Source organism: Phytophthora infestans, genomic scaffold (assembly GCF_000142945.1).
Source record: "Phytophthora infestans T30-4 supercont1.181 genomic scaffold, whole genome shotgun sequence".
Taxonomy (NCBI): domain Eukaryota; phylum Oomycota; class Peronosporomycetes; order Peronosporales; family Peronosporaceae; genus Phytophthora; species Phytophthora infestans.
The window spans coordinates 134409-150130 of NW_003303578.1; the positions used below are offsets into that span (position 1 = coordinate 134409).

Consider the following 15722-nt stretch of genomic DNA (forward strand, 5'->3'; position numbering starts at 1 on the left):
CAGCTCGTCATGAGCTGCTGGCCAAGTCTTTTAAGCAAACAGAGGCGCAGGTCTCTTCTGCTGCGTTGGAAGGCAAGAAGCTGGAGTCAGAAGCTGCCCAAGTAGCGCAGCACTTGGAGACAACGCAGCGTGAACGTCACTTGCTTGAAGACGAGATAGCTGCCGAGAAGAACGACCAAACCACCGTACACAAGGCAGCGCACAATCTCACCAAGGAGACCCAGCGACTTGTGTCTCGTGTGCACGAGAAAGAAGTCGAGCTGGCGAATCTTCGCAACGAGATGGCTCGAGTAGGAGTCGACGCACTCAATGTGCAGAACCACACCGCGCAGCTTGTAGAGGCCCAACGAGCCCTCGTTGAAGAGCTCAGGCGAGACGATCAGCGTGTGAAACGTGCCGAGCTGGAGATCCGTCAGCGAAACGATGAGATCGAAAAGAAGATGCTGCGTCTGGATCGTCTTAACAAAAAGTACGAGCAACTTGTGAGTAAGATGGAGGACGCAGACACTGGTCCACTGGAAGCGATCATCAAGAACTTGGTTCGTGAGACCAAGATCGGTCGAGAAGACAACACTGCCAAGCAGAAGCAGTGGCTTAACACCCAAACGGCACTTGTACATGCTGCAAGTGAGGCACAAGAGCTGAGTGACCGCAACCAGGAACGTAAGAGCAAGACGAGCGTTCTGGAACAGAAACAGCTGCGTCTTCAGCATGAGCTGCACGAAATGCAGCGGGAGCTAAGAGATCTCTCGAATGGCATTGCATCTCTCCACGCAGACACTGGAAGACTGAATGATCTTATCGCTCGTCAAGGTTCTCGTCACGACGACTTGCTTAATAGTAATCACGCACTCGAGCTCGAGTTTGCAAGTGAGTTGCGAGAACTTGAGGCCACATCGGTGTCGATGGAAGCTCGAGCTGCTACTCTACGTCAAGAAAAGCAGGAACTACTGGGCCGTGTCGTGGAGGTAGAGCGACAACTCATGCTCTGGGAGAAGAAGATCCAGCTAGAGAAAGAGACGCAAGCTGCTCTTGACCCTGAAGTGGGCCAGGCTGAAGCACGTAGCATGGAGAAGGAGATCCACCGCATGCGTCTACGCCTTGAGACCTTACAACGGAGCCAAGAGCAAATGCTGCAAGATATGGAGCAAGCTGTGCACAAGCGAGACGTCATTGCGCTTCGTGGTCGTAGTAAGAAAGAACAGGAGGCCGACCTCACGTTTGCTGCGCTCACAGCGAAGGTATCTACGCTACAGAATCAACTGCGCAAAAGTGAGCGAGATGCCTCGAGACTGGATAAAAGTATCCGTAAACAACTCGTGGCTGGTGAAGATGTTTCTTTCCAACTGGAGAAAGTCTCAGCTGAGCTTAAAGTGGACGAAGAGCGAGGATTGTCACTCCAACGTGCGATTAATACTGCTCTCTACGATAAGCAGCGATACATTGATGCTGCAGCACGTAAACTTCGTATGACAAAACGCTTCGACTCGCTCTGTCGCGGAGTGGCCAATGGTCCTGCCAATGAGACACAAGCAGCTTCAGCCTTGGAGAAAGCGAAGGAGGGCGTCGAAAAGGTTCGGGCCATCGTTGTCATGCTTCAGAAACAGAATCCTCATTTGGCTGAGGTTCTTCCTCGCGTTTTGTTGCTTGCTGAAAACCCGCCACCAATGGAGAAGTAGTGGCAGGATTCATCATTATTATATTACGCTTTTATTTCTTAAGCCTCGCCGTCGCTCTCGTAGTGCTTCGAGGAACCTCTTCAGTTTGGATGCAACATCTTCGAGATGTGGTTTGCCACTCGTGGTCAGTGCTGTCAGGAAGCGTGGAGGTCTCAGGTACATGCTGTTACATAGATATTAAAGCATACTTCTTGACAAGATAAACGCAATATGAACACGTACTCAATGTAGTATTTTCGCGTTCGCAAGAGTATTGCCAGCACTTGGTCGCTACCCGAAGCAACATCGCACTTCACGAGCAGATCCAGAACAGTCACACATCTCCAAAGTGACAGCACTTGTGCCGGCTTCAAAGCTCCTGTACAAGCAAAACCGTCCTCTTTGTCGTCCGATTCCCCTTGCTCCTTGCGTTGATCTCCCTCGAGCTCGCAGTCCTCAAGTCGCTCGATTGCGATAGCTGCGCGCGATACTGCGATGCAAACTCGCTTAAAAAATTTCGGAAGCCAATCTGGAAACGCTGGAGCTTTAGTTGCTTGCTGCATTACGGACGTGGATCTCTCGATCAACAATCCCCTCATCTGCTGGTGCCGATGCGAACGGAAGTCTTCGTACTGCTGCATAGCATCGAGTGCGAGAAGCACTGCCGCTTGAGCATCGATGAAATCTTCGCGTACCACATGTGTATCGACAGAGATATCTTCAGCTTTATCGTAGCTCTCCACCCCACGAGCAAGTAGGTTACATACTAACTCATGCGGTGCTAATTTATCGAAGCAACTTGTTCGAAGTTGCATGTCAAAGCACATGGCACTAAAAACGCTCGCAATACTGAATAGAAACTCCACTCGCGCCTTAGTGTTGTCGCTTCGACGCAGTGGGATCGAAAGCTGGCGACCTAAAAGAGCAACTAGACCGGTACAGTCTGAGACTTGTGTACGATCTTCAAAGAATAGCTGTCTCAATTCGTCCGAGGAGTACGCAGCGGCAGTAAGCTCTTTAAGCAATCCAGTACGCTCAATGTCGTCACGTGCACGGGCTAGATCCAGCACAAACATCTCCAACAGATTCGTCAATTCGAGACGCTGCTCTAAAGCGTTATCCGCGCGTTGAAGTTGCGGGATCAACTGTCTCTGTAAGATCACAGTTCGTCAGACCCCCCCCTCGGTATGTGTAACACTTGTTTGTTAAAGCCAACCTGGAAGTCGATGCGCAACGCCCGTGAAAGTTGAAAGAAGAGTTGCGTCTGTGGTTCAAACGTCGAGAAGAACACTTCCGACGGCGTTTTCTTGGTTGGCGCCTCTCGTAATTGCAGTCGAAAGAGTTGACTGGTCGGTAGCAAAAGCAGACCTTTTTGCTTCTTGTTTGTAGGCAGCACTCGCTCTACCATGGCGACATTCCGCAGCGGTAAACACCTATCCGGATCAACTCCGCCTCGACTCATAAGCGGCACGATGAACAGTGTATCGCTGCTCAACGCGAACAAGTGGAACTGCCCAGTGCTCACCACTGCAGCTTCATGGTATCGCAGCTTGTTGAATATCTCTGAACCAAGTCTGGCTCGTAGCCTCTCGGGGTCTAAATGTCGGGGTCGGCACAACGTTGGTGACAGCATCATTACAATCTTCTGGTTAATAGGGATTCGTGAGGGGGGGGGGGGGTAAATGACAAGCAAGGGCCCTGGACTCTCGAGGCTCTGTTTTGGTCTATTGAGAGTATTAATACATCCACCGATCATTCGTCTTCAGTCTCTACGTCGTCCTCGTCTTCTTCTTCTTGGCTGCTATCGTCACCATCGACCTCCACTTCCTCTTCTCCTTCGTGGTACACCACAGCGGCGCGAGTCTCGTCGTCTTCCTGTTCGTTGTTGCCATTGTTGACGTGGATCTGACCCAACACGAGCGCCAGGCGACCCGACAGCTTCTGCATCTGTTCATGCACCTGCAATCTCGTCTCCAAAAGCTGGTACAACGCTGATAGACTAGGCACGAGATCGGGCTGAGCCACTAGGTACGCCGTGTGATGCAGCAGCACCGCACGCAGCCACGGACACAGACGTGCGAACCGGTTCGGCGAGCGCTCAAGCTTCCGAACGATCACTTCCAGCAGCGCCAGGACACGGGACGCCGGCACGCGAGCCACAGTCTTGGCTACCACTTTTACGTCACGCGTACGCAAGCAGTACTCCAATAGAGCGTTGTCACGCGCCTGTAGAGCCTGCTCTAGAACACTAGCCAGCGACGAAGCATCAGGCTTGTTGTCCTTATCCTCCGGGGCGTCGGCGTCACGCTCCGCACGGCTAAGAGCAGCAGTCACGTCACCTTCGACGCGTTCACGTAGAGCCTCGACACGTTCTGCGAGCGTCAGCTCGTCCTCTTCGTCCTCGTCACCGTCCAGGTCCTCAAAGCTGGTGGTGTCGTCTACGACTGCCATGGAGTTGGCTAGTGCACGACGTTCACTCAGTGTCGGCACGTGGGTCTTCTCGTCTTCAGCAGTAGCTTCCACCTTCTGTCGCTTGCCGTTCTTGTCGGCACGCTCAGCCGTGAGTAGTAGAGCGTCACTGATCTCAGTAAACTCGAGCTCTTTCTTCCATTGACTCGGCGTATTCTCCTCCACAGGGGAGACTGTCTCGAACACAGGCTTGACGAGAGATCCACGCGCCACCAGCACCTCCGTCTTATCCTTCTGCGTGCTAAGCTCAGCTAATAAGATGCCAGCACTCTCCGCTGTTGAGAGCGTGGGAGGCAGCGGCTTGGACGCCAACGCCAGCTCCGATGCGTCCTCCACCTGTTGATACTTGTGCGCCCAGAGGAACATGGCACCGGCCGCAGCCGTCGCGCCCACCAGCAGATTAATCACAGGCTTAACAGCCTCCTTTTCCTTTTTACTCTTCTTGTTCTTCTTGCTCTTCTTCGTCACAGCTTCACCCACCGAAGCGCGTGCAAACACAGCGTCAGCACTGCTGGGCAGACTGAATGTGAGGGCCGGCGCGTCGTGCTCCGTCAGCTCCAAGTCGTACATATTGACGAAACGTGCGCCCGCAGTTGCTGCGAAAAGGAACCTGGACGACTCGATGCCGGTCTCCACATTAGCGAACCGCAGCTGCGTCACAGCAGTCGACAAGCCTGACACGAGCTTCCTGCTCTTCTTGCCCGAGGATAAATCGAACGTGCGCAGCGCCGAGCCGCCGACTGCCAGAATCTCTCCGTCCGCTGAGACTGCGAGCGCCGACGCGCCGCCCGAACCGCAGCGGAATTTTCGCTCCACTTTGCCATTGCTAACGTTCCATTCAAGTACGTGCTTGTCACTCGAGCTCGAGTACAGCAGCGAGCCCTGAGGGTTAAAGGTTAAAGCCTGTACGGCGCCCGAGCCGTGCACTGCGTCCGCCTGAAGCGTGTGCTTGACCTCACCCGTGGCCAAATCCCAGACTACGACGATGCCGCTGCTGGTGCCTAATGCCAGTAGTCCTAGGCCGCTGTCGCCGCTGCGCTTCTTGCCCTTGGTTTTAGGCTGTGTCCATGCCAGACTCGTGTAACGGTAGCTGAGGTGGTCGCGTTCCTTAAGCTCCTGCTGCAACGCGCCATTGGACACGTCCCACACTTTAAGGCGGCCGTCCTCGGACACGGCCGCGAAGTGCGTCTGCGAGTCGGCGAAGAGCTGCATGGCGAAAGAGCCAAGTCGGGTAGTGATGCTGGCTGGAGCTCTCAGAGCCAATTCTACTGGAGCAGAGCAGCCCAAGTCGAAATGAGAGGTAGTTCAAATGAAAGGTATTGGAAGTGGTACACTTAATTATGTGACGTGATACAGATTTCTTTATGTTGAAGGTGTTGAAGGTGTTGAAGTTGTTGTGAGGCGGCGTACGTTGACACTTTCGGCGGTGAGACTTTGGAGGGGGAAGCAAAGCGTAGTTCGTCGCTGCTCGCTCTTCATGATCGGTCTTGGGAAGTGGTTTGGCCGTTGTGCAACGAGAGCTGGAGATTGTGGGAACACCTCAGAATTTCTCACTGGTACTTGGTAAGCTGCTACTGATACTCGTAGCCGTGGTTTGTGTGGACAAGTGCGCGTTGTTGTCAATGCTGATAGATTAATCGGGGATGGCGGCGGCTCGGTGTACAGCTTTATGCGGTAGCCACCGCCCATACGCTTGATGGACATCGGACTTCGAGGCCAATGCGGCATTATTTGACGAAGTGAAAACATCGCTCTCTAATTAAGAGAAGTGACCATTTGTTGAAAAAAAAGGATTGTGATAGGCTAAAATAGAAGCTCGCTTTGGAGAAAACTTCGCTTACGACAGGTAGTAAGGATGCCTGATGTGATTGGATTAGCTAGAAATCCGCTGTGGGGTACATGAATGTTTGTTGCTTCTCGTCGAGAACTTGCGAACATGAATCTTCGCTGTGGTGTGTACGGCGAAGGGAGCGTCTTCTCCGTCAACATCGATCACAATGCAGACGTGGAGGCGCTGCAGGAGAAGATTGCAAGTAGATACAGAGTCGTCAGCAACCGCGTTGAGATTTTCCCAGCCGCGTTGACGCTGTATTTGGCGCGGAAAGCGGGTGGCACGTGGTTGAAGGACGACCGTAATGTGAAAAAATTATTGCGAGGCAGTATCAGCAATGATTACAAGGAGATGCATCTGTCGTGGAATCTCAACAAGGTGGAGTTGTTTGGACCAGATTTCGCCCTCGGTGAGGAAGTGATTCATGTGCTGGTGGAACTTTTATCCGCAGCTGATATTTTGCCAAACAAGCGACAACATACGGGAAGTGTGCCGCGAATTGAGAAGGTCGAAGATGTGCCTCAGATTAAAATCCAAGGGGTGCAATATGTGACGCTGCCAGCTGCATTTCTCGAGAAGTGTGGTTACAGAGTCTCGGATGACTTGATGCTGTACTGTCGTCGTGAAGTGCACGATCTGTGGGGCTTTGTAAAAAATGAAGTCATTGCTAAGAATGCAAGAGGATTCATTGTTGGACCACCTGGCATAGGCAAATCTGTGGCTACGCTAAGTTTTGTGGCCTCTTTAGATCACCAGGAATGGAACGTCGTCTGGATTCATTTGGGATATCTTATGATCTCATGTCTGGCACTTGGGATCAAGAAGTATTGGCTTATTGATGACCTATCGACATTTGAGCTCCCTCGAGTCCCCGGCAGAAAGCTTTTGATTTGTGTGGATGGATATAAAGTCGTTGACGACAACAAGGCTTTTTTGAGACGAATTTATGCGCGTCTTGTCGAGGACGAGAGACTTTTGGTGTGCTCCTCGATGGCCACACTTGGTAATTTTAATAGGGAAGATGCTCACGCGGAGGACATCCGCGTGTTTTTCATGTATTCATGGACGCAAGGCGATTATCTTGCAGCCATCGCCAATCAGACTTTTTATGACAAGACCGCGTCAAAGTTGGACGCAACAAGTCCCAACGAAGTGAATGAGGACGACAATTTCGAAGCAGAATGGAGTGAGGAGGACAAGAAGCAGTATGCGCTTGATTTGAAGTTCTACTATGCTGGCGGATCATGTCGGTTCATGTTTCAATACCCCACGATTGAAGTGATAGACTGTCTAAAAACTGGGGTTCAATCTGCCGCGAACCAGGTCAGATCTTGTCAAATACTGCGGTGGCTATTGGCACACTGATGCAATCGACAGGCTTTACGGGATGCATCTGACGGCGATGGTAACGCTCGGTTCCCCGTGAGCTCGTATGCGGCCTCTCTCTTTGCGGAAGAATGTGACGAGCAAACCATTGTGCAGTTGGCGGCTCGTCTTAATGGGTCAAACAACCTGCGGTGGATGACCACCTCTTCGAGTGGCTGTTTTTGGCATCTGTTCCAAAGCGTGCAGTGAAATTATTCGGCGACCACGAAGTCGGAGACGTTCTGCCTCAAGCAAATGTTCTTCGTTTCGATCCGAAGAAACAATTTAAAGTGCTATCAGATGAAAAAATTAAAGGCGACGGGAGTTGGTTGCAGCCGACGGTGTGGAACCAAGGAGGCTACGATGCGATGCATTTTGACAAGGACAAAGGCAAGGTCATCTTTGTCCAGGTCACGCGATCAGACAAACACGATTTCAAGATACGCTTCTTTTACGAAGTGCTACTCAAACTAGAAATGGCAAGAATGAAGATAAAACAAGTGGTGATCTATTTTGTGGTCAAGCCGTCTCAGTATATGAACTTCAAGATGGACCACATTGAGAATCGCGACGTTTTGTTTAAGTTTGATAAGAGTTGGACCCGTCCAGAAGAAAAATATGTTTAAGTGCGCGCTTTTGAAGCCCCTCCAGTCTAGTTCCTTAAACGTGCCCCTGGCAAAGACGTTTTCCAAGGATCTAAACCTCGTGATTCTATCACGTCGCATGGTCAACAATGTCATCGCAGGCTTCGCTTTTTATCTCACAACTCCAATTAGTTTATCAATTTCCAGATGTAAATATTAAAAAAAACGAGCTGGTCCGCAAACCGATTTGGAATGCGTGAGCGCTGTACCGGTACGTGGTCATTTCCATGCTTGCTGACCACCCGGACATAGAGGTCAAGCTAATGAAGTACCCTCAATCGAGTACCAGAATACAGCTTGAGTAGAACTGCGGAGGGGCTGACGCAGCCATTGAACACAAGCTTTTTCTCTGCTGCCACAGGAAGTTCCTCTTGTCAGGAATAAAGTTTGGTCATAGTGGACGCGGAGCGTTCGTGCTATATTTGTCAAGCTTCACGGTCTCGCCGTCTTCCTGGACTACCTTAACGGACTTAGGTAGGCGTTAGTTAAATTGTTAGATGGGAAGCTACGCCTAGTGCAAGGAGCTCCATGATGGCGTTGGTTGAATCGCTAGATGAGAAGCTAGCTTCGTTTAAGCTGCCGTTAACATTAGCTTGTCTGCACCACGCTTGACGTGTCCATCTGACGGAGACATAGGATAAGCTGATCATCTGTAGCATTTTTATAGCACTGCCCAACCTTGTTTCGGTCTTGCGGGCAGGGCTTAATGGTAACTCCAAAATCGGTGAAGTTAATATAGTGATAATATCACCTTCAAATATAAAATAATCACCTAATATTTTCTTCTCAGACTAAAATAATATTATTTACAATTAATTTAGTATTTGCTAGAACGATATTAGGTTATTCAAAGACTGCATAATCGATATTAATACACCAATCATTTGCAGGGCTAACGGTAACCAAATATCATATCATTTTTTAAAGTGATAGTACTATTTTCGATTTTAAATACTATAGGAACTCATTCTTCTTAAGTTAACATTTTATTTTAAAATAAACTCGAGGATTTGAAAAATATTAGATAACAGATGTACTGTTATGATATTTTTACTCAAGTATGTTTTGTTGCTCTGCTGAGTGAGCCGAGGGCTCACAAAAGAACTCTTTCGGTCAGTATTCTAGAACAGCACTTGGCTTTAAGACTGACGAGTAATTGCTCTAGTATCTCACTGTGACACATACAAAGGCGATCGAAATGGAAAACTGCAAGCGCTTGCAGGTGTTTAATGTCGATAGAGCGAAATCAAGGTAAATGTTCTTGTTCTCCTCGTCCACGTCGTGCGTCTAATAAACTTGCATCATGTAACGCTGTATTAATGCGCTCAGCAGTGCCAATACACAACGCCAACCTTGCCGTCACTCTCACAATTGTCCCGGACTCCATCTCCCCCACTGTCGATTAGTATTACTTCAGCTAGTCGAGCGTTAACGACATCTGGTTATGTGAATTTAAGCATCTTTGAGAAAATAATATTGTATGAGCTAATTTGTAGTTAATAATTAATAATATTATTGTGCCTCAGAAGAAAAAAAGGTTGTATTTTTTATATTAGCTGGTCTACAGGTGATATTGATATTTTCACAATATTAACTTCATCGGTTTTGGAGTTACCATTAACCCCTGATCATATGTCGTTAAAGCTCGACTAATTGAAGTATTACTATTCAACAGTGAGGGAAATGTAGTTCGGGACAATTGAAACAGTTGGCGCTGACCTGGATCACCCCCCACCGGTCAGATAGGGAGGACGTCTAAAAACTCCACAGATTATGGTAGTAATCCACATCGATGGGGTTAATCCACAGATGTGCAAACGCTGTCCACAACGTCTTGTAAATATAAACAGCTCGTAGGACAAATCAATCCACCACATGTCGGAGCCTTAGCTAGATCTAGTTTAGGCTAATTACAGCTTGGATATGTGTCACAGCGTGATTGGTTATAAATAGACGAAGGCCTAGCGTGTCCGTGGTCACAGGGCGGACAGGTGGTAGTGTTCTCCTCCCAATCAACGTCCAACAACAAACCTCTTGCAGCAACCACACATTCTGCATGCTGAACAAGCCCATTACGCGTTCTGCTCTCTCAAACCATAGTTGGTTGCCCTCCTGCAGAGCTCGTGTGCCTCAACGGCCTGTGGACCGTCCACTCCCCCTTGCGTTTGTTTTGCTACGACTGTACGGACAAATAACGCTATTCACACTCTGTGAGAGGAAACTGATCGTATTCGTGTCACATACGCACTCTAAAATGAAAAAAAAAAACCTGGGCTTTTCTTCACCGCCCGGTGGGGGAGCTCGAAGGCCAGCGCATACTAGAAAATATGAAGCATGTAAAGGGACACACCGTTACCGTCAGCAACACGTCAAACTGCACAGTGTGTACAGATTCTTCACCCCACACCATGCGGAATCGGGTTGTGTTCTGTGTTTCGACAACATGTGCAGCTGCGTGTGTCGCACCGCTGAAATGCCTATAGAAGTGCAAAATGCTCATTTGTAGCAGTTTGACGAACAATTACTAGATTGGTTCCCATGAAGTTGGAGACAATGATCGGCCTACTGAAAGTCTAATATGTGAACTAAAGCAAACTGCGCACCAGATGGCAGTTAATGGCCTGAAGCCCGCAAGAATTCGGAATGCGCTGTCTGTAGGCACGCCAGAGGATAGAATACCGCATCTTGACAAAGTGCAAAACTTTGTGACATATTGCCGCAAGACTGCTTTGAACAACACCGACGGGAAGGAAATTGTGATGAAAATAGTCAAAGGAAAGGCCTACAGCGAACTAGATAAAGATAGCACTGCGTTTGCATTTTCGTGTGAGGTGGATTCACGTGAACAGATAGCCGTTGGTGACGGTACCAGCAATAACGCATTTTTTATCGGTTTGACAGCGTCTAAATCGGCTTGATCGTGATCCGAACAGCTTCATTTTTTATTTCAATGCAGCACACAAGTTGAACCAAGTGGATTACCCGGTCTTTGTCTGGGAAATCTCAGATCATGCTCGATGCTTTCACTTAGTTGCCCTATTTGTTGCGTCTTAGCAAGAGAAACACCATTACACGTCTGCTCTTGTCTCTCTACGATCAATCTACGCTCGTGCTCTCGAGAAACCCATGCTAGTACGATACGCCTTAGGGGATGCGGACGGAGCCCAATACAATACCATAACATCCGTGTTTGAGGATTGCGAGTTGGATATTTTGGTGTACTTCTATCATGTTATCGCTAAAGTTTACGAGAGATCTAACTACATCCACCCAGGCAAGCGTAGTCTCGTAGTAGCCGACATATTTGATATGCACTATGCAAAACCTGCCTCGGAAATCTATGCTAAGAAGACGTCAGCTGTGAGGCGGTGGATTGCGGATCCAGAAACAGAGCGATTTGGCAATTTTTTCTCAAGCAGTGGCTGAATGGTAAATTCGTGAAGGGCAATGTTATCGTACGCCAGTCGGATGGGCAGCTACAAATAACCCAGTGGAAACATTTAATGCCAAGTTAAAAAATATATATGGAACGCATGCTGATGGGTTTTCTGCTTGGCCAACTGCAACGCTGTTGCCGGATGGAAAGTATATCGCCAGCTCAAGTTAAGGAGAAGCCCAAAGCTAGCGACAGACTTCGACGTCGTGCAACAGCATTGCGTCGCCAGAACCTCCTCGTTGAATCACCATGTACTGACGTACTTGACGATTACGTACTAGTCATCTTAAAGACAACTCCTAGAATTTTCGTAAGACCGAAGAAAAAAAACTGTGGAAGCTGTGGATGCTGCTGTGCAGCTCGGAGCAAACGGGGCTAGAATGGAGCGTGTCGAGCAGCTCGAAGCAGATTGGCCTGTTGATGCGATCAACCGGAGACGCCCGTGCAAATACTTTTTCCACAAAAGATATTGTATTCACCTTCTCTTCGCTTTATACGTGCGCTTCGGTTCCGACCAGCCAGGGAAACGGACAATGTTTAACTGGAGACGACATACCAAGAGGAAGACGTTGGAGAATCAGATCACGGAAGCTGTTGCAGCAAGTGAGCCAAAACGTGGACAGTCTATTCACAACGGGCCCGCGCTAGCGTTCGTGTAAATATTAGCGGCTCGCACGAGATATAACTGCACGAGTAATCCAAGTTCAATAAAATAAAGACCCACTTTTGCCTGACGATATGTCGAATATTGTGCAGATGAAGCGTCGAGATGTACGATGTACATCGCGTAACTGTAATTCCAGCAGCCATATAGCTCAATAGCTGTGACAGACGTCTGTAACAATACTACCGATAATATAATACGTCTGACAATCTGAATAGTTTATACGCTTTATACATCAGCTGTTGTTAAACTCGTTGTTCTCTGTATCATACGTTGAATAAGGATGGCGGCACCGCATTACACTATATTATGCTGTCGCCAGAAGGTTTTTTTTACAGACGACTGCTGTCGGTGATGGCAACAACATCGCCGAGCGTGTTCATGATCATCTCCGCTCGACATATACCTCACTCGTAAGGTGAACGGAGCCTCCTCGTTAATTTAATGTCTACTCTTTGTGATGAGCCTTTCTCCGCCAGCAAGACCTCGATATGATATCATGAATGCGACAGATAGCATTAGTTCAAGTCAAGGATATTCATTGTCAGCTGAATGTTATTCCAATAAGCACCATCAAGGTGACGGAACTGGCTCAAAGAGCAAACATCGCGTCCTTTCAGCTCTAGGCGTGATACCTTGTAGGTAGACGGCTTTGCCACGGATTACTGTGAGCCCATTCCGGATTCACAATAAGTCTCGTCGAGTTAATGTGAGTCAGTCCAGGATTCACAAAAAGTCGCGATGAGTTATTGTGAGTCCACCCCGGTTTCACGATAAGTCACGCCGAGTTATTCTGATTTCACCCCGGTTTTACGATATGTCGCGCCGAGTTATTGTGAGTCCACCCCGGTTTCACGATAAGTCGCGCCGAGTTATTGTGATTTCACCCTGGTTTCGTGATAAGTCGCGCCGAGTTATTGTGAGTCAGCCCGGTTTCACAATAAGTCGGCGCCGGTTATTGTGAAGTACTGATTTCCATAATTTACCGGTAAGACTGAGAAAATCGGATACGTCAAATGTGTGGTCCTACACTTCTGTTAGATAAAGATTGTAGTCCAAGACAATGATGGCAAAGCGCGCGTGCGCTCAAATGACTGAACGAGAGAGAATCAGCCTGCTTAGGCGGTGGAAGGCGCACCCCGAATGGAGTGTGCAGGATGCCGTCCACGAGCTAGGAGTGCCGGAGTCTATTATGAGGGAATGGAGAAAGAAGTACTGGGAGCGTCTGGATGAAGCCGGGTCGGAGCGCAAGCGGAGAAAAGGTGGCGGCCCCAAACACAGAATGAAGCCGTATGAAGGGAGGGTCATCGAATGCTTTGAAATTTTACGTGCAAGTGGCAGAGGTACATTTTCAAAGATTTTGTTTTACTGTAGGAATATCGATGTTTTTTTAGGAATTTCCAATTTCGAGCTCCCAGAAGACGTGGGTTGGGCGGTTCATTAAGCGCTATTCAAGAACAAAAACAGACCAATCAAGCCAGAACTCACCCCGGATGATAATGTGGAGGTTACCCAGTCAGACAGAGCGCGCGTCGTAAGCGACGACGATACCCGGTCTTCAGGCACATCGTCGGTGCCCCCGGCAACAGCAACGTGCAATGCACTGCGCAGGCGGGCGCGAAAAACGCTGTACCGGGGACGTTCGGTGGGAGTGCTCAGCATGTCGCGGATGAAACGGCTCACGGCCCCGAACAGCCTGGCGGTTCGGACATTGCGGAGAGCGGCAGGTTGGATAATCTCCAAGCCAGTGATCCAGAAAATCCAAATTTGGCATCCCTGGCAGGGTGTTTCTCGGCCTCACCCACGTTATATACAGCAATGCTGTGTAAAAGCTAACGGATTCTTCATTTGACAAAACATACGAAAATATTGGCCTCTATGCTAATGAAAGTTCCCACTTGTGAAATTTCGCCACTCGAGGAAGTGACCTTTGTTTTGCTTTGGGCGCTTATTAGGAGATGCGAGCAAAAGGTGAGCGCGCTACAGAGAAAAAAAGGACTTCCAGAAAAAGGAATTTGCCTGGAGATTGACAGCTTATGTATCCTGACTACATCTACTATCGCAACTATGAAGCAATGACACACCGCAACCAAAGCGGTCGGCGCGGTTCCAATAGAGAACTTTAGTTTCTGGAATAAACTTTACTGATATATGGGACCAGTTTCTTGCTCGAGTGATATTCCAAAGGTACACTTTGAAGTTTAGGCAGGTTGCCGTACACTGTGCCATAGCCGTAGAGGCTAGGGTAAGAAACTACAAAATTGAACAGGGGAGAAATGCGATGCCGAAGAGAAGGAAGCGCGCTTCCGCATCTTAGCGCTGTACGCGATGGGATATGAAGCCGAAGCCGCCGCGCTGTACGCAGCAGAGTTCATGCATCACCAGGACCTGTCATGGCAACCTTTTTGGTCTTGGATTCGGTGCGCTTGCTTTGTACCAAGGTTTCATCGTCCTTCTTCTGAACGTAAACCTCCACCAAGCGCTCCAGCTCGTTTTCGTCGACAGACTTGTGTGGTTCTTGGCCTGCGGTATACATGGGTGTAGTCTACACACAACCAGCGAACAAAATTCCGTAGCATAAGTCATACCTGACATGGCTCGCTCCTTTGCGCGCTTCGATCGGTACTCTTTTTTTTCAACTTGTCAACGTGCTTGCGTACACCGCCAGCAGACAGCTCCTTGCTCAGCGCTGAGCCCAGACGCTCCGTAATTTCGACCCACCGCTCCGGCTTCGAGGCGTTATGAAGCTAGAAGATCCCGTCATCACCAACCACCTCGTTCATGAGCATGCAGTCTGCTTTCACCGAGTACGTGATGCGCTTTTTGCGGGCTTTCTCGCTCTTGTTTACTTGACACAGTCGCTTGAGCAGAGGGTCTCGTCATCGCCTCCACCACTGCGTACGGGTGGCGCTGCCACGACTTGCAAGACTTGTGGCTCGTCACCGTCCAGCTCGACGTCTGACTGCATTATCGTAGTAGTTAGCGACACGTTGTCCGGTGACACCATCGGAATGAACACGTACTGTAGTCTCTGAAGGTATCCAGGTAAGGAGCTGATTAGCGCGTTTGTCCAATGCTCTGGGGCTTCTGTCGGCTTTTACCTGGAGTCGCGCGGGGGGTCGTGGCTGGCGCCGAGATTTTGCAGGTTGGTTGACTCCCTTTGCCCAAGGTTGCCGCACGCAATTGGTGCGATATCACCTAGACTGACGTCGAGTTTATCGGGTTATAGGGTTTTACAGGAATCCGCTGAGCTATGGCACTGGAATATCTCGACCCTCCTGTATTCCACTGGAACAAGCTTTTGGTATATAAATATGCAAGTTACGTTTTAAGTACGATTTTATTGCAACATTTTATTCCAAGGTGACGATATATACCAGAAACTAAAGTTCTCTAATGGCGCTGTCTTGGATTTCAAGCATCGATTTCAGTATGCACGTCAGCCCTGCTTTTCACATCCAAAGAAGTCCCCGGCTTGAAGGAAACCTAAAATCTACTCCACTATTTTCTCCTCAGATGCGGATCTCAATGCAGATATTTTGGATAACTTTTATTTACTTTTTTTGGATGGAGTTTCTCGAGCTCATAGGTAACGGATCTCTTGGGGACGCTACAATTGCAATGCTGCTCGACAAGTTGTTTTTGGGTCGCCCAA

The 15722-nt window shown here is 48.9% G+C and overlaps 4 protein-coding genes and 1 pseudogene across 4 annotated transcripts; 2 read left to right on the top strand and 3 right to left on the bottom strand.

Annotated features, from left to right (window-relative positions):
* Positions 1 to 281: 281 nt before the first annotated feature.
* Positions 282 to 1679, top strand: PITG_20591 (uncharacterized protein; the record flags this gene model as incomplete). The annotated part of the gene is made up of 1 exon (XM_002895404.1): positions 282 to 1679. One exon carries the CDS (start codon positions 282 to 284, stop codon positions 1677 to 1679), a length of 1398 nt encoding a protein of 465 aa, XP_002895450.1.
* An 18-nt stretch (positions 1680 to 1697) lies between these two features.
* PITG_20592 (uncharacterized protein) lies at positions 1698 to 3294 on the bottom strand (the record flags this gene model as incomplete). Its single annotated transcript, XM_002895405.1, has 3 exons — positions 1698 to 1842; positions 1902 to 2809; positions 2875 to 3294. 3 exons carry the CDS (start codon positions 3292 to 3294, stop codon positions 1698 to 1700), a joined length of 1473 nt encoding a protein of 490 aa, XP_002895451.1.
* A 116-nt stretch (positions 3295 to 3410) lies between these two features.
* Positions 3411 to 5378, bottom strand: PITG_20593 (uncharacterized protein; the record flags this gene model as incomplete). Its single annotated transcript, XM_002895406.1, has 1 exon — positions 3411 to 5378. The coding sequence occupies one exon, from the start codon at positions 5337 to 5339 to the stop codon at positions 3411 to 3413; it is 1929 nt and encodes a 642-aa protein (XP_002895452.1).
* A 685-nt stretch (positions 5379 to 6063) lies between these two features.
* On the top strand, positions 6064 to 7937 carry PITG_20594 (annotated as a pseudogene; the record flags this gene model as incomplete).
* A 6501-nt stretch (positions 7938 to 14438) lies between these two features.
* On the bottom strand, positions 14439 to 15074 carry PITG_20595 (uncharacterized protein; the record flags this gene model as incomplete). Its single annotated transcript, XM_002895407.1, has 3 exons — positions 14439 to 14612; positions 14656 to 14814; positions 14970 to 15074. 3 exons carry the CDS (start codon positions 15072 to 15074, stop codon positions 14439 to 14441), a joined length of 438 nt encoding a protein of 145 aa, XP_002895453.1.
* Positions 15075 to 15722: the final 648 nt, after the last annotated feature.